The sequence below is a fragment of the Chiroxiphia lanceolata genome, chromosome 21, assembly GCF_009829145.1.
Source record: "Chiroxiphia lanceolata isolate bChiLan1 chromosome 21, bChiLan1.pri, whole genome shotgun sequence".
In the NCBI taxonomy this organism is placed as follows: Eukaryota; Metazoa; Chordata; class Aves; order Passeriformes; family Pipridae; genus Chiroxiphia; species Chiroxiphia lanceolata.
In genome coordinates this window covers 3728205-3755139 of record NC_045657.1, presented here as the reverse complement: position 1 = coordinate 3755139, position 26935 = coordinate 3728205, and the positions used below count along the sequence as shown (strand labels likewise).

The 26935-nt window shown below is 48.0% G+C and overlaps 1 protein-coding gene across 1 annotated transcript in view; it reads right to left on the bottom strand.

Annotated features, from left to right (window-relative positions):
• The window catches only part of VAV2 (vav guanine nucleotide exchange factor 2), a 133430-nt gene that overhangs the window by 47843 nt on the left and 58652 nt on the right, over window positions 1-26935 (bottom strand). Inside the window, 1 exon segment of the mRNA XM_032708576.1 lies at window positions 940-998. Within this exon segment, the coding sequence (XP_032564467.1) occupies window positions 940-998 (59 nt within the window).

The following is a 26935-nucleotide window of genomic DNA, read 5'->3' as shown; positions in this document are numbered from 1 at the left end:
GCAGCTAAGGCAGGGAAAATATGTTCTAACAGTGGAAATCATGGCAGGGGGTGGTGGGCATGGGTGGCAGGGTTGGCAGTGAAGTAGGGACCCCATCCAGGCTGCATTCCCTGCATCCTGACTGTGCCTGGCCCTACAGACTGTGCCATGCTACCCCCAACCAGAATAGCAGCAAGGCACGTGCTGTGGAGAAAAGCAAATGTGTTCTATAGCTGGGGATGAAAACACACACACATTCCCCTACAAAAAAGGAGGGAAGGTACTTTAGGCTGAGAACTCATCCCAGTTATAGCTGTGTCCTAATGAGATGTTGCCAGATTAATAATACAAATGCACACTAACAAGAAAACCAATTGCAAACCAATTTTGCAGGGAGCTGAACAAAGAGCAGGATAACAGCTCTGCTTAATAGGGCTGTCTGCTCTTTTTAATTCCTTCTCCATTGCTCCTTCAATGAGCAGAGGAGGAGCAGCCAGCCCACCCCAGGTGCCAGGGCAGGGGACCCAAACCCCCTCACCCCCTCAGCAATTTGTCTCTGACAAACCCAAGAGGGAATTTTCCAGCTCTTAGGGACAGAAAAGCCACCTGAGTTCTTCTGCACAGGAGCAGGTGACAGTGGGGACAAGGGGTGATACCACAGCTCATGGGCACTGTTGGCTTTCCTGGGATCCCTCAGCTGCACAGTGAACCTGAGCAAAACCCCCAAGAGACATTAACCCCCCCCATTGCCCTCCCCAGCAGGAATAGTGTACACAATTCATCACATTTTCACTTATTTTATCTGAAACTATTCCCAAGCAGCCCGTAAGCTGCTTTTACAAGTACCCAGCCTTCATCCCAAAGGTACCCTTGATGTCTGTTTAACCCTACTAAGTGTAGCTTCTAAAGAGTCTGATGTGATTAAATACTAGGAATAGCATCATATTGAAAGGATCTTACCTAATTCCTTTGGTTTGAGCAATACTGTGGAAGGAGAGCCTGGATACTGCAGAGATCACCTGGAAATGAGAGAAAAAGATGCTGGTGTGCTTACTGAGGACAGAGGAAGGTTTGGTGAGGACCCACACACAGCCTGGTGTTTGGACCTGGGCCACTGAAATGGATGTGCTCCAGTCCCCCCATCAGTGTCCCAGTGTCACCATCAGGGCTGGGAGGACACTGTCAGTGCAAACACTGTTTTTGGTTCTACCACTGAGCACAAAAGACATTTAACCCTCAGCTATAATCATTCAAGAGCATCATCCGAGGAAACTGCATCCCACACTCATTTAATATGTCCAAACCTGCCCTGATAGGTTTTATGCAACACTGAGAACCACTGAAAAAACCCTCTTACTTTGTATTTTATCACAAAAGGATTATAGCTCCTTTCATGTCTCTCCCCACACAAAGATGATCTTATTGAGGCAGACTTGCCAAGACTGAATGGTTTTGACTTCTTGCAATTCAATAAAGATGCATCATCGGTTTGTCAGAGGTGAGTGCAGACCGTCGCCCTTTTCTGGCAGAAAACAGCCAGAAGTGATTCAACAAGGAAATATTTTCATCAGCATTGCAATAAGGAGCAGTAAAACCACCAGCTTTTTCTGAAAACTCCCCTGTTTTGATGGAAGTTTTAATTGCTGTGAAGAATTTTCAATGAAGAGGAACAACAAATGGGTTTAGCCCCTTGTAAATATAAACCATGTTTTACTCTTGCTCATATCCATCATTTCAAAGCTAGATTGAAAAAACAAACCTGTTATTTTTGGACTGGTTTCCAAAATTGGGATGAATAGAGATGCCTGTGCCTGGGACACAGATAAAGGGCTTCTTGAGCGGTCCCTGCTCAAGGACCCCCAGCTCCCACCTCTCCTCCAGGTGTACAAACCCAAACATCGTGGGGGCTGTTGCTGACTGAACCCAGCCCAGCAGTGAGGTCCCCTCAGGGATGCTTTATTTAGGGACTGTGTCCCCCCATCCTGCTGAGGGGATGCTCCCCTGCTTTGCTAAGTCACCTCCACACCGGTCACCTGGGGAGCACTGGATTCTCCCCTGGGATGCTGGTGGTACCCAAAGCCTCTCTCTCCCTCCCACATTATTATCCCAGAGCATCAATCACTGTCTTATCATACACCCTCATGCAAATCCCCTCTGCTGGAAAAGCCATGCAAGCACCAGGTTTGTGGAGAGCACACCAGTGGCTCCTTGGGACTGAGGAGCCTGAGCTCATCCTGCTGCAGCAGATCCTTCTCCAAACCCTATCTTCTCCATACTTTTGCAACCTCCACCCCTTTAATTTTTCATTTCTTTTGCCACTGCCATGAATTCCAGTCTGGCTGCTCCATACATGGACCCTGAGCCAGGGCAGCAACCAAGGAGCTGCCACAGTTTGGTGTTTAGCAGGTGATTTTCACATGGAGAACAGGGAACAGAACATCCCTGAAAGGCTCCAGGGCTCGTCAGGGCAGAGCCATGGCACAGAACTGCCAGCACGTGGTACCTGCAAACACCAAGACCAGACAGGGGACAGTGACTAGAGACCCCTCTGGCACCCACAGTCACGCTCCACAGGCCTTAAAATACTCCAAGGGAAGTCCCAGACTGATTTAATGAGTCTCTTCTGCAGCCTATTATTAGATCTCTGAAGTAAAAAATCAGTTTATGAATCAGACAGTTATACCACAGGGTTTGACTTCCAGGGAAATTTAAGAGAGAAGCTCAGTGTTCTCCTCGCCAACAAGTTCTCCTTTGTTCTTTTATGAACAGCCCCAAGCTCTGAACATCCTGGCACATCAAAGCCCAGGACCTGGTTCCAGTGAGGAGCCAGGATGCACAGACACACTTGCTGACACTGAGGCTCCCAAATCGACGCTCAGGCACGTAAGCAAAGTGACCCACTTTGAGGGATCGGGTACAAAGAGCATCCCTGAAGCTTGGCATATCTGAAAGACTGAACAGTGACTGTCCCAGCATCAGGGAATATTTTCCCAACAACAACTCCTGCTAAGGCAGTAGCCAAGAGCAAGAAAAGCCAAGTGCAAGCCCAGCTCCTCACAGATCCCGTCCTCCAGCCTGCCAGCCCAGGAAGTCCTTAAGCATTCATTTAAGGATAAGTAATCCTCTCAATTTCAACAGGATTAAACAACATTCTTAAAAGTAAGTCAATCCTTAAGTGTTTGCTAAACTGTGTCTCATTTTCCCTATAAAGCAGCTTCTTCTTTGCAGACAAACCCAGGAATAATTTCTGCCACTCCCAGCTCTCGTGTTCGATCAGGCCAGGGGGGATCCAGGCTGTTCCACACCCACACAGCAGCTGGCACCAGGGTCCCTGATCTCATCTGAGGATTTTCCTTGCTTCTGGAGTACCAGGACATACTAATACAACTAATACAGATATTCCAAGTGGTGAGGTCCTGGCACAGGTTGCCCAGAGAAGCTGTGGCTGCCCCATCCCTGGAAGTGTCCAAGGCCAGGTCAGACGGGGCTTGGAGCAACCTGGAAGGTGTCACAGCCTGTGGCAGGGGGGTGGAATGAGATAAACTTTAAGGTCCCTTCCAACCCAAACCATTCTGTGATTCTATGACACTAAGTGGAAATATAATTCCCTGGTTATTTATGCCTCCCCTTTCTCTCATGGCAGCCTGGAAATGCAGACTCCTTGTTTCCCCAAGGCAGATGGTGCAACCAAAAAAGATTTCCTGCTGTGGGTTATCGGTTCCTTTCAGATTTATGCTGATTATTTCATAAGCTCAGATCTTTGTCTGCTTAAAACTGAAAATCCAGTAGAACTGAGGCTGCTGCATCCTGGAAAGGATGAGCAGGGACACCTTCCACTAGCCCGGGTTGCTCCAAGCCCTGTCCAACCTGGCCTTGGACACTTCCAGGGAGGGGGCCTCCCCACCCTCACAGGGAAGAATTTCTTCCTAGTATCCAATCTAACCCTGCCCTCTGCTAGTTTAAAGCCATTCCCTCTTGTCCTGTCACTACATGCCCTTGTCAAAAGTCCCTCTCCAAGTCATTTGAACAGGCTGTTTGGAAAACTATACTCTTATCTGAGCATTTTGCTTCCAGGAGACCGAGGGCTGTGGGATTTAAAACTGATTATTACTATTATTATTACCTCTTCACCCATTTCTCAACGCAATTTCCTCCTAGAAAACTGCTTTCAGCACACAAAATTACCATAAAAGCTAAATATAAACATCCCACTGACAATAAGATGCCAGGAATATAAACAGGAATATAAAGGTGTGTAATGCAGGTGGTGCACAGACAGAATTTCTCTGCACGAGACCTGCAATGGGTTAGTGGGAAAATTCTGGTGGTTTTGCCATGACAAGTGAGGAATGCCAGGAATGTGAAGGGCATCCCAGTTTGCCTTGTATTTTTAGACCTGAGCTAAATCCAACCACCCAGTTGATCATCTGCCGACCAGCGAGACCATCGCTGCAAATCAGCAGCACCAGAAAGGGAGCACGAGAGTTGGGCACGTGATTGCAGAGGCTGAGCATCAGATTTAAAAAGGCACCAAGTTCTGCACTTCATGGGAACAGGAAAGAAAATAAAAATAAAACAAAATAATCAAGGCTCCTAGTGGGTTCCTCACATTCACTGGTCATTTTGGAAGAAACCTGAGTAAAGAAATGGGGTTTTTGAAAAGAATAGGAAACCAAAAACCACCACACCACCACAATAAGAAATCCACTACTTTTCTTCCTTACTACCAACACTTTCTTTTAGGAATTACAGATTTTAAAATAAACTGAAGCCAAACAGAAAATAAATTATTGTGCTTACTGCTCTTCGACTTCCTTCAGCATTGTTTATTGCTGATGGTATCTCTGAGTATCTAGAAAACTCTAAAATAAACTTTCTCATATTTGAAAAAACAAACTGACCCAGCTGGACTGGAGAACAATTTGCATAGGAGGGACTTCCCAGCTCTTGGAACACCAGAAGTGTGCCTGAGAGCTGGAGTGAGCTGAGGGCTCCCAGCCAGGATGGAGCCCCAGCAAGGATGTGCATTCCCAGAACAAATGGGAGATTTGCTTCCAAGCAGGAGCTCTGCACAACAGATAATTCTGGACAGAGACCTCTCTGTGTCACCTCTGCACATCCCCTTTCCAGGGGAAGATGGTTTCACAGCCTGGAATTACATGGAGTAATCTTCTGGTTTACCCCTACACAGCAAACACTAAACCAGCCCTTTTCCCTGGACACAGTGCAGCCAGGGTTGCTGCAGCTTCCCATAGATTTTGCTGGGAATTCCTTAAATTGACATCTCCTGATAGGACCTGGTACCTGAGAAGAGCATCACTCTCCATGGCTGTGGCAGGAGGAAATCAGACATGGTGGGATATTTTCTTGGGATGCTAAGGGAGGGCAGAGCCCCATTAAGGGGTCAAGTCAGTTGGATTTTCCTTCACCCAGGGCTCTCTCCTCTCAGCTGGACCTCATCCATCCAGCTGCCTGCTGAGGATGAGGACTATTAAATAATAATCCATTTGGACAACTGGTGTGAGCCTTTCCAGTGCCTGCCTGAATTATTTTCCCTGTGGCTCCACATCACCTGCCCAGGGATGCCACAGCTTCTCCTCCATTCCCACTCATGCCAGGTGTGGTGGTTGCTGGCATGTAGCTTCTGGAGAGGTGCCAGCTGAGTGGGTTTGGGATGATACATATTTGATAGAGATTTCAAATCAAAGCCAGGGAAGTTTTCCTGTAATGGTGTGTCCAGAGTTCCCTCCTGGTATTTCACTACAGGGCCCACACAACAGATGGGGAAATCTATGATGGGAGTATAGTAAAGCCTCTTTCCTTCTCCAGCAAATACCTATTCCAGGGATCCTGGACTGTCACTCCCATGTGATTTACTGAAATATCAGTAACTTCAGAACACCCAACAAAACACAGGAGAGGGAAGAACCAGAAACGTAGAACAAAACCCATTTGCCAGAACAGTTGGGGAACACAATTTCTCAGCTTCCAGCCTCTGGGTTTGCTGATCCCTTGGCTTCAAAGATGTGTGTGCAGCATTAAGTGCAGTTCTCAAGGGTGTGATAAACACCATCCTGAAGCCCAGACAGCGGTTTGGTGGAGAGCTGGCCAGGGATGCCAGGACCACGTGTCTCAGTGGGGCTGGGCCAACCCCCAAGCTGCAAACCAGCCACAGGAAAGCCAGGTATAAGCTGAATTTTGCTTCTAAAATTCAGCAAGGGAGGCTGGATGTACATGCCCCTTCCTCTTCTAAAGGGATCCTTGGCCATGGAAGCAGCAAAGGGTTAAATAATCTCAAGTGAGCATCTGACACAGATTGTCCCCGAGACCTCTTAGCCACAGTTCAGAGCGCCCGTGTCAGGCTGTGTTATGGTCACTGCACATCACAGGGACAGTGATTACACCTCTAGATAATGAGGTTAAGCCCTCTAACAAGAGTCTATCATCAGAGATGCACTTCCCAGGCAGAAGTACGGGGGGAAAAAACCAAAAAAACAAGCCCCAAACCTCCCAAGTTTCACCTTATTTCCTTACAAAGCAGCTGGAGGCAGTGACTCCCCAGTACGGCACCTGCACAGCAGCATTTTCCAAAGGAATGCTGGAGCACACGTAGCATTTGTTACAGACCTGACTAAAAGGATCTAAAACACATTCCCAGCCAGTACAGCAGCACTCAGGCACCAGAATAATTCCCCATTCCCATGGCTCTGCTCCTGGGGGCCCCAGCACCAAGTCCCACGAGCGGCACAGGACAGGAGTGAGCCTTGCCACGCTGAGAACACAGCAAGTAGAACCAGAGATTTCCCAAGCCAGAAATCCTTTGGAGCTGCAGTCCATGGTGGTCATGCACTCACTGGATCCTCACAAATCCATATTTGATAAGCATTGGATTACACCTCTATATAATGAGGGAGTAAAGGAGCTCAATGCCTTCAACCCCCTCATTGTCCCCAAGGCTTCAAGAGGGGGACAGGGACAACATGGCACTACCTGCCCTCACTGCAAACACAACAAAAGCTCAAAGCTCCCCAGGGAGCAGGAGGGGTCAGGAAAAAAAGATCTGATGCAGAACAGGCATCCCCAAACAGGAGGGAGAAAATCCCCAAGGGAACAGAGTAGGAGCAAAGGAGGGAAGTGGATTCTTCTCCTGTCTCTGGTGCTCCCCACGGTACCACTGGCACTGCTGGCAGCTCTTCAGGGAGCAAGCTCCAGCTACAGATCAATCCTGGATGATAAATTATACTAGAAAAGAAGAGAGGAACAGGACTCTGGGAATCATAGAATCGTTTGGGATGGAAGGGACCTTTAAAGATCATCTAGTCCTGAGAGCAGGGGGAAATCTTCAACTAGAATGGGTTCTCAAGGAAGACAAAGGGAGTTTCTGGATCTGACCCTCAGCTGCTGCAGAATCCCCTAACTCCCACCAGCTGCTCTGATTTACAGCCTGGACTGTGGCTGGATCAGGGCTCTGAGAACTCGGGCTGGTCCCAGGACTCTGGCAGCTCCTCCACTTCCCAAGCTGTGAAGCCCATCAGCTGTAATGTGCTGCTCTGAGCAGGGCTGCTGCTGCTCCCTGTGTGTTTGGCTGGGCTTTTAAAAGCAAGGTTATTAAACCCGTTGCTATTTCACATTAAACCCATGATTTGGCCGCATTACGTGTTGGGGATGCAAATATTAAGTCACTGGCAAAGCTGCTGCTGATTTCCAGTGGGAACAGGACTTGTATATCATTTTAACACGTTTATTTTGAGCTCTTTGGGGCCAGCATCATGTCTGCTATCATGAAGTCTTACAACAGCAGGCAGTCACTGGAAAACCAGCAATATTCCCTTACAAGGAGGAGAAAAGAGTAACTTGGGTGGATTTATAGCTACTGGTAGAAAATCTCTGTGCTGTGCCACACCATTATAAGTTATCTAGATGCACACACCCCATCTCCCTTATTTAAGACACAAATTTGCCTTTTCCTATCACAGAATAGTTGAGTAGTAGAGGGAACAGCGTCGTGAATCTCTTGGGGCGCTCTGAGCCCTGATGTCTGCGCACGAGGAGGTGTCAGTGCTCCTCTGCCCCCATCCTACAGCAAACACACCCATCCAGGAGCAAGGCACAGCAGGACCCTCACCTCCCCAGGGTACGAGGAGGATGCAAAGGCAAGAGAGGGCAGGAGGCAAAGCATCCAAACACGTTGAAACACCGAGAGCCACGAAGCAGCCCGAGCGCGGTCCCCGCTGTGCCGCTCCCCGCGCCGCCCACGGCTCCCACACGCAGGAATTAATGCCCTGAGACCACAGTGCTTGCCTTATGCTGCCGAGTTCCTCTCATACAACAGCAATAAACAGTTATTCTGCTACTTAATGGGCTCTCTCCTCTGCCACGGCTGCTGAGCTGCCGCCTCGTTCTGTTACTTTTATTATCGCTATGTGATAGCGAGGACTTGGAGCGAGGAGCTGCCTTTGATGGGACTTTAAAAGCCTCGGGGGGGGATGAACCCAGCATTTTCTCAAGTGAAGTAACACCAAAGACAACTGAGATGAGCTGAGAAAGTGCCTGCTGCTGTGCCTCCAGCTGAACATGGGGTAGAGATTCTTTTGATGGTCCCGAAATACTCAATACAGGGAGCTGAGCAGCACCCACGGGTGCTGTTAAGAGTTTGGGCACAGGAAGAGAGGACTGCAAGGGCTACAATCAGCAAAGCCACGAGTCTGGGGCAAGCTCAACAGCATGGCAGGTGCCACCAGGCTGTGTGACAGACACCCTGGGCTTGGGGGAACACAGATATGAAGTGGAGGCAAGGGCACAGCCTGGAGGAAGCTCTGGGTGACATGAAACAAGTGGTTTCCTGTAGATGGAGGGGATTCACAGGGCATGCTGGGCTGTGCCTGTTGCAAACCCAACCCAGATGCCTGTGAGCTCCTGTGCACATCCCTCCTGCCTGGGGACAGACATACCTTGATCCTTGCTCAAGGGAGAGGACAAACCATATGAGGTTTTCAGGAGATGCTGCCTCTGCAAATGTCTCTGCCAGAGAGGAGGTGAAAACAGGACAGATGCATCTTTATGCATCCAGCACTGGACTGAGCAGGAGAGACCTGGTGCTACGACAAAGGCCCTGGGTAAGGAAGGGTCAAATGATGAGCAGACAACAAGAGAGTCCTCAAAATACCAGGGAACTGCCCTGCACATCCTGTCCTCCAACACCCAGCACTGCCACTTAACAGAAAACAACTCAAGTGCTGTGCAGGAGGTGCAGGGGTTGAGTGGCCATGGACACCTCCTCCTCCTCCCACAAAATCCCTTCCTGCATCTCCGCTGCTTTCCCTGGCTCAGCTTGGCCCCGTCAGTTTGCACAGAACTGGCAAATAACAGAAAATAAAGCAACTGTCAAGCACTTGCGTAAGAAAGGAAGGAAAATGAAAAGCCTTGATATCCAAAAAACTATTTATGGGACAAGCTTCTGAACACTGATTTGGAAATGAGCCATCAGCCTGCACCACCATGCTGGGGTTTAAGGTGACACCAGCCAGTCTCACATTTCTGCATGATACAGAACAGCATTAATTAAATATTAAGTGAAACTGTTTCAGCACTGGTGTGCAGCAGCGTGTGAAACTGGAACCGGGGATCAGAGGGACGTGGGATTGAACACAGGGCTGGCTGGATGCTCCCATCCCTCCCTGTGGCTCCATGTAAGAAAGCAGAAAGCACATTGTTCTTGTCAGAGACCCCTATGGGACAATGCCCTGGAGATCCACCCCGGGCTGATTTTAACAGAGGAATTGTCCTGTCTCGGGTTTCCGAAGGTGGAGCAGAAGAATGCAATGTATTGCACGTGTTAACCTTGAGATTTTAATGTTACTTACATATTTACACACTTCTGTGACTTATGGGGCCTTCTAGAGAGCTGCCCTTGGATTTCTCTCCTTCTGGAAGTACCTCCCCATGTCTTCCCAGGGCTCCAAGGTGCCACCACTGCCCAGGAGTGCTGTGTCACCTCCCTCAGCTTTGCCCAACACCTCAACCCCTCATTTTTCATGCAATTCCAGTACATTCCAGTATATGCTGGGATTTGCTGACCTGTGACGAGTCAGACAAATTTTGCCTTTGCTTAAAGCAATAATGTAATATATTTGGGCAAAGGGAGCCAGCAGGGAAAAGAAACTAATAAGAACTTCGTTTTATTGCAGCTGGGATTTCAGCATCCTCCCAACGGATTCCCAGAGACAAGGAGGATTCCCAGAAATGCCTGAACACTGGAAGTCTGAGCTGAGGGCTGGCTGCTTTCCTCTAGACTAAGGATATTACAAAATTGCCTCTTAAGAAAAAAATCCAGCATGTAACTGGAGAGGGCTCATTTGCATGGCTTTGTAATGGTTGCAAAAGCTGGCTGCAGGAGCGTGTCCCTGGGGGAACAGCGGTAATGAAGCCAGGGAACTGGCCTTTCCTGCGAATTAGAGGGGGGAAAACCACAGGCAGACTGGCTAGAGCAGGAGTTTGGTTCAGGTTCCTGGAGCAGACACTCAGGTAAGTGCACAGTGAACTTCCCCGGCCGGTTGCAACAGCTCCATCAGCGCGTGCCGGAGCTCCTCACTTCCCCACCCCAACACGGTTCTCTGCCCTGTCCAGCCAAGCTGGCTCCTTCCCTCTGCCCCTAATTAACATCATAGCAATTCCCTAATGAACCTGGCAAGATGCCGAGTGAGGAAGGAGCTCAAGCTCCAGCGTGGGAAGGCGTGAAAGGCGTGGGACGTGGGTGCTGACGGCTCCGACCTCGGCGTGTGCGAGCTGGCAGAGCCCCTGCTGAAAGCCACCAAGCTGTGCCAGGCACCTGGCCCACAGAGAGGGGCAGGGACAGAGGAGGAAGGGGGGGGGAACCAACCCTGAAACACTTATTAGCTTAAATGCTGGTAAATAGGTTTACACAGGCACCCAACTGGGGCTCAGCCCGCAGCACCTCACACCGTCACGCAAAGGCACCTCCTGGTAAGGGGTTTGAGCACGGGGAGGAAAACACCAGCAGAATCATTTCCATGCAGGTAAGGAGGGATGTCAGCCACTGAGAGCAGAATTCATTGTGCCTCTGCCTTTCCAAAGCCTGGCCCTGATGCTCTGGAGCTCTGCAGGCTTTGGAGAGCCTAGAAAAGCATCTCTGTCTTGCCCTCAGGGCTCAGAGCCCACCTCATGCCAGGCAGGGTGGTTATAATTATCATATCCCTGCTTTGCATGGATGTACTGATCAGGAATATTCAGGGGAAGGGTCCCACAAACAACTCCAGAGCAATGATGCAAGTATCAGAAATGGCAGGATGGCCACGCCACCCAAAAAATAGCTCCAGCCACAGAGGTGTTTGTATTACACTATAGGAAAGACCAGGACAGGTTGAACTTTGGCCAGAAACCAGCTGTTCCTGCTAAACATTTGAATTCAGGCAGTTTTAGTTAAGTTTCCTCTCCAACTTGCAGGTCACCTGCTCCACAACTTCATCCCCTCCTTCTGCTTAAGGGCTCAAGGTCCTTCTCCGACCCCAGCCCCTAATTCAGGATGCACAAAGTCATGCACTTAATCAAACCCCTCATCTTGTGATGCAAAAAAGAGCTCTGTCTTGAGGTGTCTCAGTGAATTCCAGCCAAGGGGACTGCCAAGGGCCCCCACAGACCCAGGGAGGGAAAGCAGCTCTGTGCACAGGCTGCAAGGAGAGGCTCTCCCTCAAAAACATCCCTCTCCCTTCCCCCGGTATTGATTGGATTTGTCGAAACAGATGGAAAAAACAGCTAGTCAGATGCAAAACACGGATATCCAAACCTGCTTCCAAGAATCTGGCTTAAATCTGTATTAAGTTTAATCCCTTTTGATCAAGGCCTTGTATGTAAGCAGAAAATATTACAGATTTTCACATACCTTTAGGTCCCCATTTCCGCTCGGCTCTAAAGCAGAGTTGGGAGGTCAGAGAAAAGCATATGGAGCACAAAAAAATAGAGGTTTAGGGACATTTTGCATGTGCAGGAGAAATTGGAAGCATCCACATGAAACCAATCCACTTGCACAAGGGTAATTTACCTATTGAAAAGAGAGGGCTTAAAATTCTCCCTGGATTATTTCCTTCATCACTGTTCCAGGTGCTAAAGAAAAAAATGCAGCATTGTATAAAAACAAGACTAAAGTGTTGAAAAGGCAGTTCTTTGCATATTGCAGAGCCCTCCAACTTCTGGCATGGCCACAGCATCCAGCATGTGTTTCTCCAATGAAGTTTAAATCCCTTCCAGTCCCCGAGCAGAGCACTGACAGGAGATTCCCACACCAGGAGCTGGATACACAGGAACAGTTCCAAAGCCTATCTGCAGACCAATAGACCATGGACAGGTTGGTCCCTTCCTACCACATCCAGGGGTTTTGGCTCCAAGGGTCAGACCACAGCATCAACACCTCACTGAACAAAAATATCCTGCTCCAGAAGGTTGAGGCAGGTTAACACTTCAGAGACCACCGTGGTCCGAGCCCTGAAGGCAGCAGAAGCTTTTCCATTGATTTCTCAGGCTTTGAGCCCTGGATGCATCTTGCAGCTCTACTTTACTTAACTCCCCCCATTATACCTGCAAAGCATCTGCCTCTGCCCCAGGGAGTTTCACAGAAGCAAAGTCCCTCCCAAAGCCCTCCTGCAGCAGCACAAGCAGCTTAATCATCACAAGCCTGTTTGAGACGAGCGTGTTTTACAGATCGGCAGAAAACTTGTTTAAGCTCAGAGAAATTCCTGTAATACCAAGGTACACAAAAGAGGCAGGAAGCAATGGGAGTTTTTCAAGTGTTCAGTAAAAGGCAGCTTTTAGAATCTGCTTGGGATTTGCTGCTTTGATTTGTTCAAACTTGGAGCTGAACATTGGCAGGGATGGGAGACCTTTCCCACTGAAGTTTCTTTCCCTGCAGCTACACACAGTCAGGGCTTGCAGCAAGAATCCCACTTGGCTCCACAGATGTATGGGCTGCTCCAAGCTTTCTGCACACACACATATCCACCTGGATGAAACAGCTTCACTTTCACACCTTTAACTTTTAAAGAAGGCAGGGAAAAGGCCCAGAAGAGAAGAAAGGTGCAGAAGAACTTGGTGTGCTGGGAAAAAACAGCCAAATATCTTTGGGAACACACAATCAGGAGAGGACTGGGACTCTTCTGCCTGCACTTCCCTTCCTGAGCACCACAAAACACAAAGTAGCATCGAACAGAAACACTCAGGAAAAGGAATGTTAGGAAGAGAACCACAGGAAAGTGGGATGAAATTTATTTCATTAGCCCTAATCTTCTCCTGGACTTCAGGGAGGATGAGAGAAGCACCTTGTAAACTTTGGGGGTTTATTATTATTACAAGCTGGCTTGCCAAGCAAAATTCCCCAAAAGCCACCCAGCTCTGAGCTGCCTCCTCACCCCAGATCAGCACCAGACTGTTTCTACCCACTGATTTTCCCTGTCTTGCACAGCCAAACCAGAGGGATGTGCCAACATCACACTGCTGGTCTAACCCTTCACTTCTTGTATATCTCAAAAGTGTCACCTCTGGGTTCCCAGGTAGACATGGAAAACAATGGTGTTTAATTCCCAATTCCTAGAAGAACAGGCAGCCAGCAGTAACCAAACTGAGCTGTTCAGAAGAGTGAAGGAGAGGAGGAGCAGTTCAGAGCAGAGAGGAGAAATTCCCAGCTCCTGAGGCAAGGTCAGGTCACTTTTTTCTAAGAGTTTGCATCATCTGGGGGGAAAAAGGACAAATGTTTCAATTTTTATTCTGTAAGCCTGAGAGCTACAAGCAGGGGCCAGTGTTGAGTATCAGAGCAAGGGATGTGCTCCTTATTTTGGTGCTTTATTCTTCCTCATTCCACAACTCCTGCACAACTTTCCAGGAACTACAAGAACTGTTTCAAAAGGAAGATGCTAACATGGGAAAGGGCAGCTCTACCAGGCTCTACAAATACTACCAAGAGCTTTTCTCTTTCTAATTATTTGATGGTTTACACAAACGAAGACTCTCAAGATTGTGCAATGCAGTAGGAGAGCCAAGACGGCTGTGCACAGCAAGGATGCTGCTCCTCCTCTTCCCTGCCCTCCCCAGATGAGATAAAAGGATTGGGTTTTATTTTATTACATATTCTGCTTCGCTGGTGAAATGCCTTCCAGAAATAAGTGTTCTCAGAAATAAAAAAGGGTTCTCCATCAATCATATTCCGACTGCAGAAACAACCCTCGGTTCCCTTCTGATCTGTTACTCAGAGGACAGTTCTCAAAATAGCAAACACTGAAAATTCCCAAATCCATGATTAACTAGAAGCACCAAGAGGTTTCCAAACACAGCTCACTATCTGGATCACACTCCCAACCCTGGGCAGACCAGTTCCCGTGCTGGGCTTTCCAGAAGAGCCCAGTACAGCCCTGGAGAGGACGGCACTGCACACACTGGCCCTGCCATTGGACAGAAACCTCTGACACTCACAGCCACATTTTTTCCCATGGCTTAATTCCACAATGTCAATTAATCTATTTACACCTGCAGAAAGGCAGGAGCCTGGGCTGAGGGAGAAGCAATCCTTGAGGCAGCTTTCCAGATACTTGGGAGTCAGAAAACACCTCCCTTCCTCCCATCCTGTAGCAGTATATATAAATATACCCATAAAGTGCTTTGATTTGACTGAGTATGTTAAATTTAGCCGTTGCTCTGCCTCTGCAGACAGCACATTTACTGCTACGTGGGTGACTGAAACATGCATCACTCACAGCACACTGCAAACGGGTGAATAAAAGAACTGCAGGAAAAGATATCCAAAATATTGGCTCCCTTGACAGGGTGTACACGGTCACAGCTCACAAATTACAGGGCGGAAGGGAAGCTGGATGGATTTCCACGGTCACTACTGTACAGAGGGCAAGACAAGATGATCTAAGGGTCCCTTCAGACCTAACAAATCCATACAGCTGTAAAGAAAAAATATCATAGATTAGATCTTGGCTGTCTCCAAGAAGAAAAGGAAAGAGTCAGGCATGATGTTTTCAGTCAATGATTTAAGGAATGTAAATAGCTTTGTCAAAGATGCTCAGGCAGATTTCCCCCGTTGGATCCTCCACCATGAGCTCAGCTTTGCTCAGGACCTGCAGCATATCAGGATGGTTTAAAACAGCAGGAAGAGCAAACTGGCAGCTGGAGAGCCCCAGCTCCACTGGAGAGGGGTGGGAAGCACCCCACAGGGGGTGTTTGCACCCCAAGGGAGCACAATCCCGATGCCCCCGGCACAGCCCCTGCACTCCCCAGCTCGGTGTGCAGTGCTGGGATCGTTACATCAGCTCCTCAGATGATACACTGCGACTCTGAAAGTGTCACCAGCTGTTTATCTACCGCTAAAATGTGTTTAAAAATTGATAGGAACAGATTGAGCAAGTGTGGAACACGCAGAAACCAGAAGCTTCGAGGAACTTACGCAACGTTAAAATTGGATGGGTTCATAAAGAGTGAGTGCCAGCCCTGGTACAGGGGAGAAACACCAAAAATACACACACACTCACAATCACACATTCGTCCAGAGAAAGGGAAACGTTGCTCTAACGACCACATGCTCGTTCTTCCAGCCCTTTAATCAGACATTAGAGACAAAGAGCAGCTGGACAGCGCTGTGCTCAGCCTGGGGTTGCAGAAGGAAGTTTAAAAAAGGGGGTTTATGCAAGTGTTAATACAGGCTCCTGTCACCACAGCCCCCAGCCGGTATTAAGGGCTCAGGTTTGAGTGCACATTGTTGACAAAGGTCATCAATTCTGCAGGAAGATGGATGCACGCCCTTGACGATGCCCCGTGCGAGAGGGAACGGAAGGTCCCAGCAGCCACGTCAGGCAATGACAACACAGGCCAAAAAGGAACAGCAAAAAAGGACCAGGAAGTGCTGGTCCCAGCAGGGCAGGTCTGCAGAGCTCTGGGCAGCATTGTAAATAAGTGTCAACACCCAAGACTGTACGTCAAAGGTCACTGAGGATGAGATCAGAGCAACCATTTGAGAAATAACTGATGTCACCTTAAGTATGAGCAGGTCAGTCACAGAGCTTCAGGGAAAACTTCTCCCTGGAGCTCTTGTCCAGAACAGAGAGATTTTGCAATAAAACAGGTAAAACCGGTTTCTGCCCTATGAAGTTCCTGGAAATGCCCAACAAGTATTTACTTGTAGTCAGGGAAGGGAACAGGAAAGTGGTATTTGCTCTTAGTTGGCTCTCTTGACATTTTCTTGCTGCCAGTAAGACTGGTGAGAGCCCATTTAAGTCTTATTGACTTCACAGTTAACAAGCACAGAGACCAAGTTACCAATGCAAGAGGCATTTTATGTAGCACAGAATCCCAAAAAAGCCCAGGCCAGGATGAGAAGCTCCTCAGGTGCCTCATGTGGGGCAAATAACCAATAACCATTCGTGCTGCAAATAACCATTATGTGCTTAATGGCAGCAACAGCTGAAATTCACAGAGGAAAAGCTCAGCCTGGTGTAAAATTCAGAACTGAGGAGTGGGACAGCAAAAAGAAAGGGCTTTCTGCTCTGATAGATACTGAGCAGCATTTTGGTTTTGTTCACTGAAAAAAAAAGGCAATGCTTCCTTTATATCCACAAACACTCAAAATATTTTCCATTTTTTGACAAAAAAAAAATCACAAAAAAAAGTCCCTGAAAAATGAGTTTTAATGACTTTCCCCCCATCTGCTATAAAGAATGTTTTTTGTTCAAAACATCTTTTTTTTTTTTCACGACATATTTTGGCCAGATGTAGATGATGTGCCTGGACTGCAGAAAAGAGTATTTGATAGCATTACCAAGAGATAACCAGCTCAGACCCACACTTGCAAAAGAAAACCTTTCATTTCACATCAGGCCCTCAGCGTTGAGCTCCCCGGTATCATTTCATCAGCCTGCGGAGCAAACCAGTCCACAGGGATGGATCGGAAAGGTTTGAATAATTCCACATCAAAATCAACTGTACTTGGATGAGACTTCCACCAAAGCATCAAGACAGTACAAGACAGGCTGTGAGAGGGAAGAGGGAAAATATATTCTTGTCAAAATGACATCCCCCCTTAGGAGTACAATCTCCACAAAAGCGTTTACCCGCACGCATTGTGTCGGATTTCAGATTCTGCACTTCTGAAACACATTATGCTGGGTACTTGAATAATTATGTTTGACTTACTTAACAATTTAACATTCACACGCTTGGCTTTACAGCTGGAGAAATAAAAAAAAAAAAAAAAATCACATATTTGAGGGACTAAAAGGAAAAAAAAAGACGGTTTGACAATATATGTATATTTATGCAAGCGTTCCCCGCTCGGAAATTACACTCACAGGGAAAATGTTGAACTGAGCAAACTCTGCCCCTTGCCAGCTGTAAATTGGATTTGGAGTGGTAGGACTGGTCAGTGAGGAGCCTCAGTTGTGGATTTGGAGAAGTGAGGGCAGCAGCTGGACACAGGCAGGATGAGCAGCTGCCCCTGCTTGAGCTGCTCCAGCTCCAGATCTCCGTGTTCCCAACACGGCAGGACCACAGGAAAGGAAGCCACTCATCCAACCCCACCTCAAAGGAAAAACCACCCCACAGGGTGATGTGTGTTGACCTATAAAGTAAACGGGGATCTGGGCTCTTCTTGGGGTGTTCACAGGCACCCTGAAAGTCAAACAAGAGCGAAGTTTCCTCACCCATCAGCAGCATCCAGGCTCAGTGGTGCCTCTGGAACACTGTGGAGGGACCTCACACATGGCAGCTTGTGGCCATCAGTCCACAGGACTTGTTTTCCAGTTGGTGTGTGCAATGAAACACAGCTCCTATGAACAAGGTGTGCCAGGAGGGCAGGAGCTACAACAAGGCTCTCCATCATTTAGCCAACACAGGATCAGGGCTTTCTTTTACACACCACTCACCAGACCTCAAGACAGAGAACTGGTTCAATATTTAACCCAAGGATGCTCCCAGCAATAGCCTGGGCCACCAAGAACCCCCCACCAACACAGCCCTGCACCAGCTCCTCTGGGAGACTTATCACAGAATCCTCATTCTGCTGCCTCGTACCTGACACTGAGCCTGCAATGAGTTCATGGAGAAGACTGCAGAGAACAGGGAAAAAATGGGCTCCAATGGGAAAAAAGAAGGCCCTCTAAAATGTCAAATCAGCACACCACCAGTAAATCTGCCACCTGAGTCACATACCCCATAAATTCCTAGGATCCCCCCCCCCCGACTGCATTACTCCTTGCCCACTGCACACCCAGAAAGTGGAGCCTTTCCCTGACCACTCCTGTCCCCCAGACCCCTCTGAGCTCCAAGCTGGATACAGCAGCAGCCCAGCCCAGGATATGAGGGGGGAGCTGACAGGTCAACACAGAGAGAAATACAGACCTGTCATCACTGCACTATCCAGGGAAAACCCAGGGGAATGCCCCTGCTGATTATCGTGGCAGGGAATATCGAGGCAGCGCTCTGCTAACAAAGGTCCCACTGATGTATTTTTCATAAAGTGCTTTATTCTGCTGCAGATGGTGGAGCATTATCAGTAATAAATGTTTGCAAGATAGTAGGTGGCGGCACTGTATCTGTAAAGCTCTGGATAAGAGCTGACAAGCTGTATACCAAAATAATTCAGCCTTTATTAAGACTTCCATTAATCGACTATCCAAGTTATTTATATTGGAATCCCTCCATTAAAAAGCATAATCCCAGCTTGCTGCATCACACCCTCTTTCTTCATATCTAAAGACACACTGTGAGTGGGTTTGACCCGGGGTTGTCCCAGTTTACCCCCAGTATGGGCAGTATCTCATCCTGCTCTGGCACCAGCGTGTGCTGTGCATCACACAGCTCCTGCTCACATAAAACATGGGATCTCTTCATCTCCTCATCCCAGCCCCAGTCAGGGATCACAGCACAACAGAAAATGCTTCCATGGTGGATGAGCAAAGGATGGGACACGTCTAAAGCAATTAGACACACAGACCTGGAGATGTTTCAATGGATCTGCTGAGTGCACTCAGTGATGTACACTCCCTTATGGCCCTGCAGCTGCTTCCCCACAGATCCCTGGGGATGTCCTGATGGGAATTTCCCACAGGGACTGAGTACTGCCTGCTGGGGGTGATGGCACTGGCAGCTTCCCCTCCAGTGACTCCAGCAGAGCTACTGGGACCAACCTCCCTGCCCCTATGTCAAGCCAATCACTTCATGATATAAATTATCTAAATTAATTAAACATCCATCCCCTCTTTTGCTCCTGACAGCATTCCCAGCAGATTTTGCACTGCCAAACCGCTGCCAAAGGCTCTTAGATGGGCTCCAGGAGATGGGCAAGTCCCAGCTCTTCTCCAGACCCTCCCTGGACCAACCTTGTGAGAAGGGCTGTCCAGTGCCCCTGGGCCCTTCCCTGCCTGGACCTGCTCCTTGGTTTGCTCCAGTCCATACAAGAACTTTTCCCTGCCATTCCTAGGAAACCATGGCACCTTTTCCATAGGAGAAATGAAGGTGCCAAAATACGAACCCATGGGCTCTCATGTCACCCCACACCAGGGCAAAGGGTCTCAGCTGATGCCACCCAGAGCAGCACAGACTCTGCTGGGTTTCATCCCAAACCCAAATGCACATCCCACAGCTCATAAGAGAATTTTCAGTGAAATATCAGAAGAGGAAGCTCAGCCAGGCCTGTCCATGAATCTCACAAAGCAAGCACCCATTCAGTCATGTCTTTCCAAGAGCATCCCTGAGATGATCCCAGAGAGCCCAGTGCTGTTCACCAGCTACCTCCATCTCCAGTGCCAGCTCTCAGCCAGGATTCAGGAGACCTGTGTAAATCCCCATCTCTCCTCTCTGGTTTCTGTCTCTAACAGTACATCTGTGTTTCTGCCTTTGTTTGCCTGAGGCCACATCTGTCCCGGAGCTGCTCCTGCACCACACGGTGCCATTAGGCTGTAACTGATACCTCGCTCCAGGAAAAGCTTAAAATAAATAAAATTACAAATAAATAAATAAGGCAGTGCAACCTGTTAAGCAAGCAGCTGTGGTGTTACATGTCTCTTGTCACCAGAATTTTAACTTCAGAGCGTTTCACCACCAGGACAGAGATGAGTCACTGGTGAATTTGCATTTGGGATGTAAACACTGAGCTCTCCGCTGCTCCATGTGTCATTCCCCTTCCCAAACCCAATCTAAAGCTTCGTGACAGTAAGACAACAGAGTGGAAACGATAAGCTTTGATGGGGAAAAACTATGCAGAGAAAGGGCCAGAATTGTATTAAACTATATTAAAAAGCCAGCACGGAAACCAGTTCAAACAGCTCCCTGTGAGCAGCTCGGTTCTCCAGGGCTCTGTTTAACAGACATCCTTTTATTAGAAAAACTCGCTGAAGATGGCTGTTTAGCAGTTCCAATAAAGAATAGGTGGATGGGGAAGGAGGATTTTTTTTTTTTTCCATTAAGATTACAGAAAGGCCTGAGGCAGAAAGAACGGGAAAACCTCCAGATCCAGGATTTAGTTTCTGCCCCGTTCATTTTACACACTGAGTGAGCACCAAGGTCTGAACCAGTCAAAGGCTGGGGGATCTTTCACTTGGAGAGATGTTGGGAGTTGGGGTGGGTACACAAGTCATCCAGGTGGTTTTAGGTGAGACGAGGAACAGGCACATGGATGATGGAAATGAAGAAGTCAAGTGCTCCCAAAATAAAGGGGGATGAAAAGTGAGATTCCACAGCCAGCATGGCACCTCCTCTGCTCCACACACACCTCTAACAGAGCCAGAGCTGGCTGTCATACCGCATCAAGGGCATCACACTTTTTATCCCAGAAACCCCCAAGCAGGAATGCAAGAGCCTGGAAGAACTCTCCAGCTACAACAGTTTCCAGAAGAAAAAAAAAAAAAAAAAAATCTTTCATATCTTTTTATGAACTCTCCACCCAGACGAGAGCAGGAATTGCCTCTGTCCTACCAGGCAGCAAGGAAGCAGCATCTTCCCTGGGAGAGCCAGGCAGAGCAGGGTGGGGGTTCCCATGCTCACAGCAAGTGGTGGCTGATGCTCCTCATCACCCAAGAGCTGCCAGTAACAATCCTGCCTGGAGCCACAGTCCTTCCCGCTAAACCTTGGGTCTGCTCCAAATTTATCATTGTGGCACGTTATTAATCCTCATTATCGCCAACATCTCAGTGAGTAAGCACAGACTGAGGTGCCTGAAGTTGAGATGGTGTTTATTTACCACCACACTTGCTCTGAGCTGCCACGGCCCCTTCCCACAGCGGGTAACTCTGATTTCTCCAATCCCAGCCCAGCAAAGAGGGAGAACAAACGCCTGGAAAGCAGTGAGAATAATATCTAAAGGATTATGGAACAATCTAATGGCCATAACCATCACCAGCACCATGGGATGTCCAGCCACTGAGTCAGCCAACGCCGACCTCCACCCTCATTTCTCATCAAAAAATTAAATGATGATGTAAAATGGTCTTTGATATCAGAGAAAGACAACCAGAGAGGCCATCTGGTTTTAACCATCTGATGTTTTCTGCACACACCCCTGTCTCCAGGGCAGACCCTTAGATTTATTGCATTATCTAATTCCAGACACGGCAAAAATAGGCTGAAAATTTTAATAACAATCATATAACACGGCTTTTCCCACTCAGAATATGAAGAGAAAAGGAGTGGGGACACGTAAAAAATTGCACTGTTAAAAATAACATTAAAAATGCATCTATTTTGGCCTTAAGGTCCACAGAAAAAGATGTTTCATTATCCAAGTCTAAGAACTTAATTACGCTTTAATATTTTTTTCCATACAAAAGGGAAGTCTTTTTGGCTTGCTCTGCTGCTCTATAGCTGCACTTAAAGGGGAACCATGAGATAAGCACCACTTCACTCTGTTCATTCCTCCAGGATCCAGCCCAGGGCTCATTGGAGCATCATGGATGATCCCCCGGACCAGCCCCCCCCCAGCTCTCCACCCCTCCATATCCCACCCACATCTAGAAATGGAGCATCAGCATTCCCCGTGTGCCAGATGACAGCCCAAAGCATCTCCCCTTCCCTCCGGGCAGAGGCAAAATCCTCGTTTCGGCCAAAAAAAAATAACCTTATTATCAGCTTTTAGGGGATCAGACAAGTTTGGCATCACACCAACAAGTCCTGCATCACACCAACAAGCCATGCCCTGCTTCCTTTGGCTTCTGCAGGTGTCAGTGTGAGCCCACCCGAGCCTTGGGGTGGGTTCTCTTGCTGCCCTCGCTCCGGCCGGTGCCGAGCGGTGCCGAATCCGAGCAGCTCACTTGGCACTAAAATCTGGTTTCCATAGAAACAGGTAGACAGCACACAGGAGGCTAAATCTTATTTACTCAGTTAAAGAAAAGGGCTACCCAAGCTGTAATTTAGACCCGGGGGTTAGTGCAACATTACTGGGAGTGCAAATATTTCAGGATGGCAAAAAAAAAAAAATGCGGCTTTTCATTGTGGCTTTTTTCTTCAGCATCAATTATTATAATAAGACTAAGATAAATCAACACACACCTCCTTTAAAAAGTCCCACTGCCCTAATTTCCTAATAGACACCTACATGTAATTATTTTTAAATGCTAGTGGGTTTTAGAAGATTAATTTATTTCCTCTTCCTCTGCTCCCCCACTCAGAATTAATCCCACTAACAAATGAGGAAATCTACACTTAGTAACAGTTTAGTTATTCATTCTAACTTGGGCATAGCCATCATTTAAAGCAACTATCATGAGCTCAAGTCCAACAAGGTACCCTCAGACTGCAAGCTCTCACTTTTTTTTCAGCAGATATATTTAGACCAGGCCAAAATTGATGTAACATGTAAAAATCAGCTATTTCTCCTGTTAAAGGAGAGATACTGGACACCTGAGCAAAACACTGTGTGGCTTGTTTGTAAAACATTGAATTTTAGGTGCATCTCTTGCTCTCTGCTAAGAGGAAGGGTTCCTTGTGTGCCCCCAAAATTACACAGACAGAATATGTCAATGCTTTGAATCTTAAGATTTATAGGTTGGAGATATCCTTCAAATTACTCTGCCTTGCCCTGCACAATTGTAGAGTCAGAATATGTATTATTTCGGATGAATAAAACATGATAGTACCGTAAATCTAGTCCCAGCTGAGAATGTGCTCTCCAGCAAGGAGCTGGGAAGGTTTCTGGGACTGTGCTGTGCTGGCTGGAGTTAGCATTTATTTCTTTGCTAATGAAGGGAGTTGCTGCTCCAGCATGGAAAAGGGACTGCAAAATCCTAATTAATTAATGGTATTCAAAACCCATGCCCATCACTCTCCATGACAGCCCAAACCTCTTCCCACCAGAGACCCTGGGGCTAACTCCAGCCCTTTCTGCTGGGAACTAGGGTCAGTTTAAAATAAATTAAGCACTTGCAAACATTTCCTTACTGGAGGGGAGGATGGGGGGTAAAGTGCATCACTTGAGGAAAGGTCATTGAACAAAGGTGACCTGCAAAACTCGGGGATGGGTTGTGTTTTATCCTGTTTAACTGGGCTCAGTCATCCTGCAAAAGGCATTGATTTTGCCAAGTCCAAAGAACAGGGGGGGTTGCTCCCAGTCCCATCCCCAGGATGTCACACAATCCATCTCACTTGCACAACCAAGCCATGAATCAAAACAGCTCCTTCTCAGTCCACTGTTTTCCTGTGCCACACCATCTCCCCCAGAAAACATCACAACCCCGGACAGACAATCCCAGTAGTTATTTTTAAAATGACCATGGAAGTGGATTTTCAAGGCAGACTGACAGATCTGATGTTTGTTCATTAGCTGAGCTGGGATGACATTGCTCATGGCTCTGCCAAGGTAATAGGGGAACCAGCCAGCAAACAAAGCAAAAATCAATATGGATGAGTGTAATATTTTTCATAATGTCTTTATTGTGCACAGCCTTCCTCACACAGCTATTCATAGACACACTTTCTCTCCTTTTTACAGGGAAAGGAGTGATGGGAAATGTTCTTATTCACAAGCGCCACAGGAGAAGATGCTACGCTGATTTCATCACCCCCAAAGAGTTTATAAATTAAACCCAAATAAGAACAGACTACATCAAATACCCATCCCAACTGCTGGAGCTGGTTTCCCAGGCACATCCTGAAGCCCTGGGTCCTGCTGGTGACGCTGGCAGGGGCTGGGCAGCCAGGAATATCCACGTGGCACCGTGTCCCCCCGAGCTGCGGAGCAGGAAACGGGCTGAGCCCTGGATGCTCGTGGTATGAGCAAAGGAAGAGAAGCTACACTCAACAGGAAACTTTGTTTAGCAAACACAGCAGAATCACATCCTTTCCAAAGGCATCCTCTCCACGCCAGCAGTGACCCCAAACGACCGGTGCCAAAGGGAGGAGGGGTTTTGCTGAGCTCTGGGCGTGAAGGCTCGAGGACAGAAGCACAAGGGAGCAAGAGAGCTCCACAACAGGGAACCGCACTATGAACAGGGCAAACAGTGACTTCCAATAAGGATCATCCTGCCCCAAAAGAGCTGCCACACAGGGAGCATCAGGACCAGCTTGAGGAAACACTTTCAGGTTTCCAACTTCCACCAGAAGCTGATGCATCAGCCACCACCTTCCTGTCTTCCCACCTCCCAGAGTGCCAGACAGAGAGCCAGAGCCCTGGATTTGGGGGACTGCGTATTACAGGGTCTGCTGTGTACCCACCTTCTCTGCAGGCCTGCTCCCAGTCTGGCACCAGTGGGGCCACTCCAGTTTGAATTATTTACTGCCAAGCAGGTGCTGCAGGATAAGCATGGGAATGCCATGATTCCCACACAGGAGCACTGGAGCCACCTGCACAGCAGACATCTCCCCATCCCTGCCAGGGGCTCCCACTGTGCTGAGAAGGATCAGTGTCTCCTGATATCAATTAGGTACAGCAAAAATGACCTTAATTACCCACACTGAGCCAACACCCCACCAAGGCTGGAGTCAGGCTTGGTGTGTAGAAAAGCTCTTGGACACAGAGGCGAGACCACTGGCAGCCAAAGCTTTGATGCAAAGCAGCAGTTACCTGCCAGGCTCAAAAAGTCACCTTTTCTGTCCCCTGTGAAATCTCCTGACAGCCCCACTCCAATTGCTTTGACTATAAAGTTAGAGCAAAGCTTTTACAAGGTCCTTCAATCCATGAGCCAACCCCCACTGTCAAAAGACACCTGGACACTTAATGGCACCTGGCTGGATGCAGAAAGAGCTCCTATATTTAAGATAATCTAGTCCTGCTTCTGCAAGCCTGAGTTCACTTGCAAAGTGAACTGGAGGAAAAAGAGGAGGATGCAATTCCCAGCCCTGCTCACAGTCAGCACCAGAAACCTCACCAAAAGCAAAACACACACCTTGCTGCTGCCATCTGATTTCAATTTGTCCCAATAATGGCACAGCTAATTGCCTCCAAAGAATCCATGCAGGGAAATCATGGCTTTTTCTGTGCAACTGGTTAGTTTTTAGCACCTGCACCGGGGCTGTTGAGTTTAATAAGGGAGGAAAGGAAAAGAAATGATTCCTCCATGGCTTTGCTCTTGGTGAGTAAGCAAAAACCATTGATTAAAAATGAGAAATGAGAAGAGGAAGCGCCTTTCTGCTTCATAAACAGCTTGGGACACAATGGTTTATACTGTACATAAATTTAAACAGAGGAATAAATAGCCCCTTCTTGGATAGTGGCCTAAGCAAAAGGATGGCAGGATAGAAGCAGTGCTGCAGGAACAGACCATCTGCACTGAACATGGATGATAAGACACGAATGAGAAGGATGGATGAGAAGATTTTACCTGTCTCAGAACGAGTCAGGCTCCACTGGAGGTTCCCAGCTTGACACCCAGAGCTGCTCTGGCTGCAGCTGGGACACCCACAGCCAAGGAGCCTGGCACTGCTAAGACACTGGCAGCTGTAAGGTGAGGTACAAAACGCAAACAGTACACATTGACCAGTGTATTTCCAATTGACCACTGGGAAATCTGTAAAAAAACCTCAAGCAGGCTGCTATGCCAGCAGTGGGGGCTTCCAGCCCCGCTTTCAGGCTCCTGCAGCACACATCAATGCACTTTTACCTGTGGAAAAGCCCTGGCCAAGAAGTTTGGGAGTGCTCTTCCATGAGAGCAAATCCACTTCTGTAAAGATCCTTCGAAGCTGCTGCCCAGAAGCAAAAAAGCATCCTGCTTCCAGCCCTGACAGCAGTGAGCTACTCTGCCTTTGGAGTAGAAAGAAATCAAAGGGGCTTTTGACAAGGACTTGTAGTGACAGGACAAGGGGGATTGGCTTTAAACTGAAAGAGAGTAGGTTTACACTGGATATTAGGAGGAAAATATCTTCTCTGTGAGGCCCTGGCACAGGTTGCCCAGAGAAGCTGTGGCTGCCCCATCCCTGGAAGTGTCCAAGGCCAGGTTGGACAGGGCTTGGAGCAACCTGGGCTAGTGGAAGGTGTCCCTGCCCATGGCAGGGGGGTGGAATGAGATGAGCTTTGGGGTCCCTTCCAACCCAAACATTTGATGATTCTATGATTCTGCTCAGCAAGAGGTCCCACACTGACCCTGCTCATCCCTGCACACCTTCAGCACTGATGTTCCCACCAATCCTCAGCACCAAACACTTTACAGCCACTAACAAATCCCCACAAAACCCCTGCAAACTGTCAATGCCATAATTCAAAAGGAAAACACAAGGTCCAAAGACACTGGAGTAATCTGACCAAGCCAAAAAGCAGGACAATGGTGCCCAAGCTGTGCTCCACACACACCATGCTGCAAACTCCGAGGCAGGGAGGAATCCAAACCTGGAACAGCCAAGGAAAACCAAGCTGCAATTATATGCACGAGCACTGAACAGCAGGTACGAAAGCATAGAGCTATAATCCAACACAGATCTGTACAAAGGGGAAATGAGAGTTATATATAGCCATATATTTGAGGAGCATTTATTA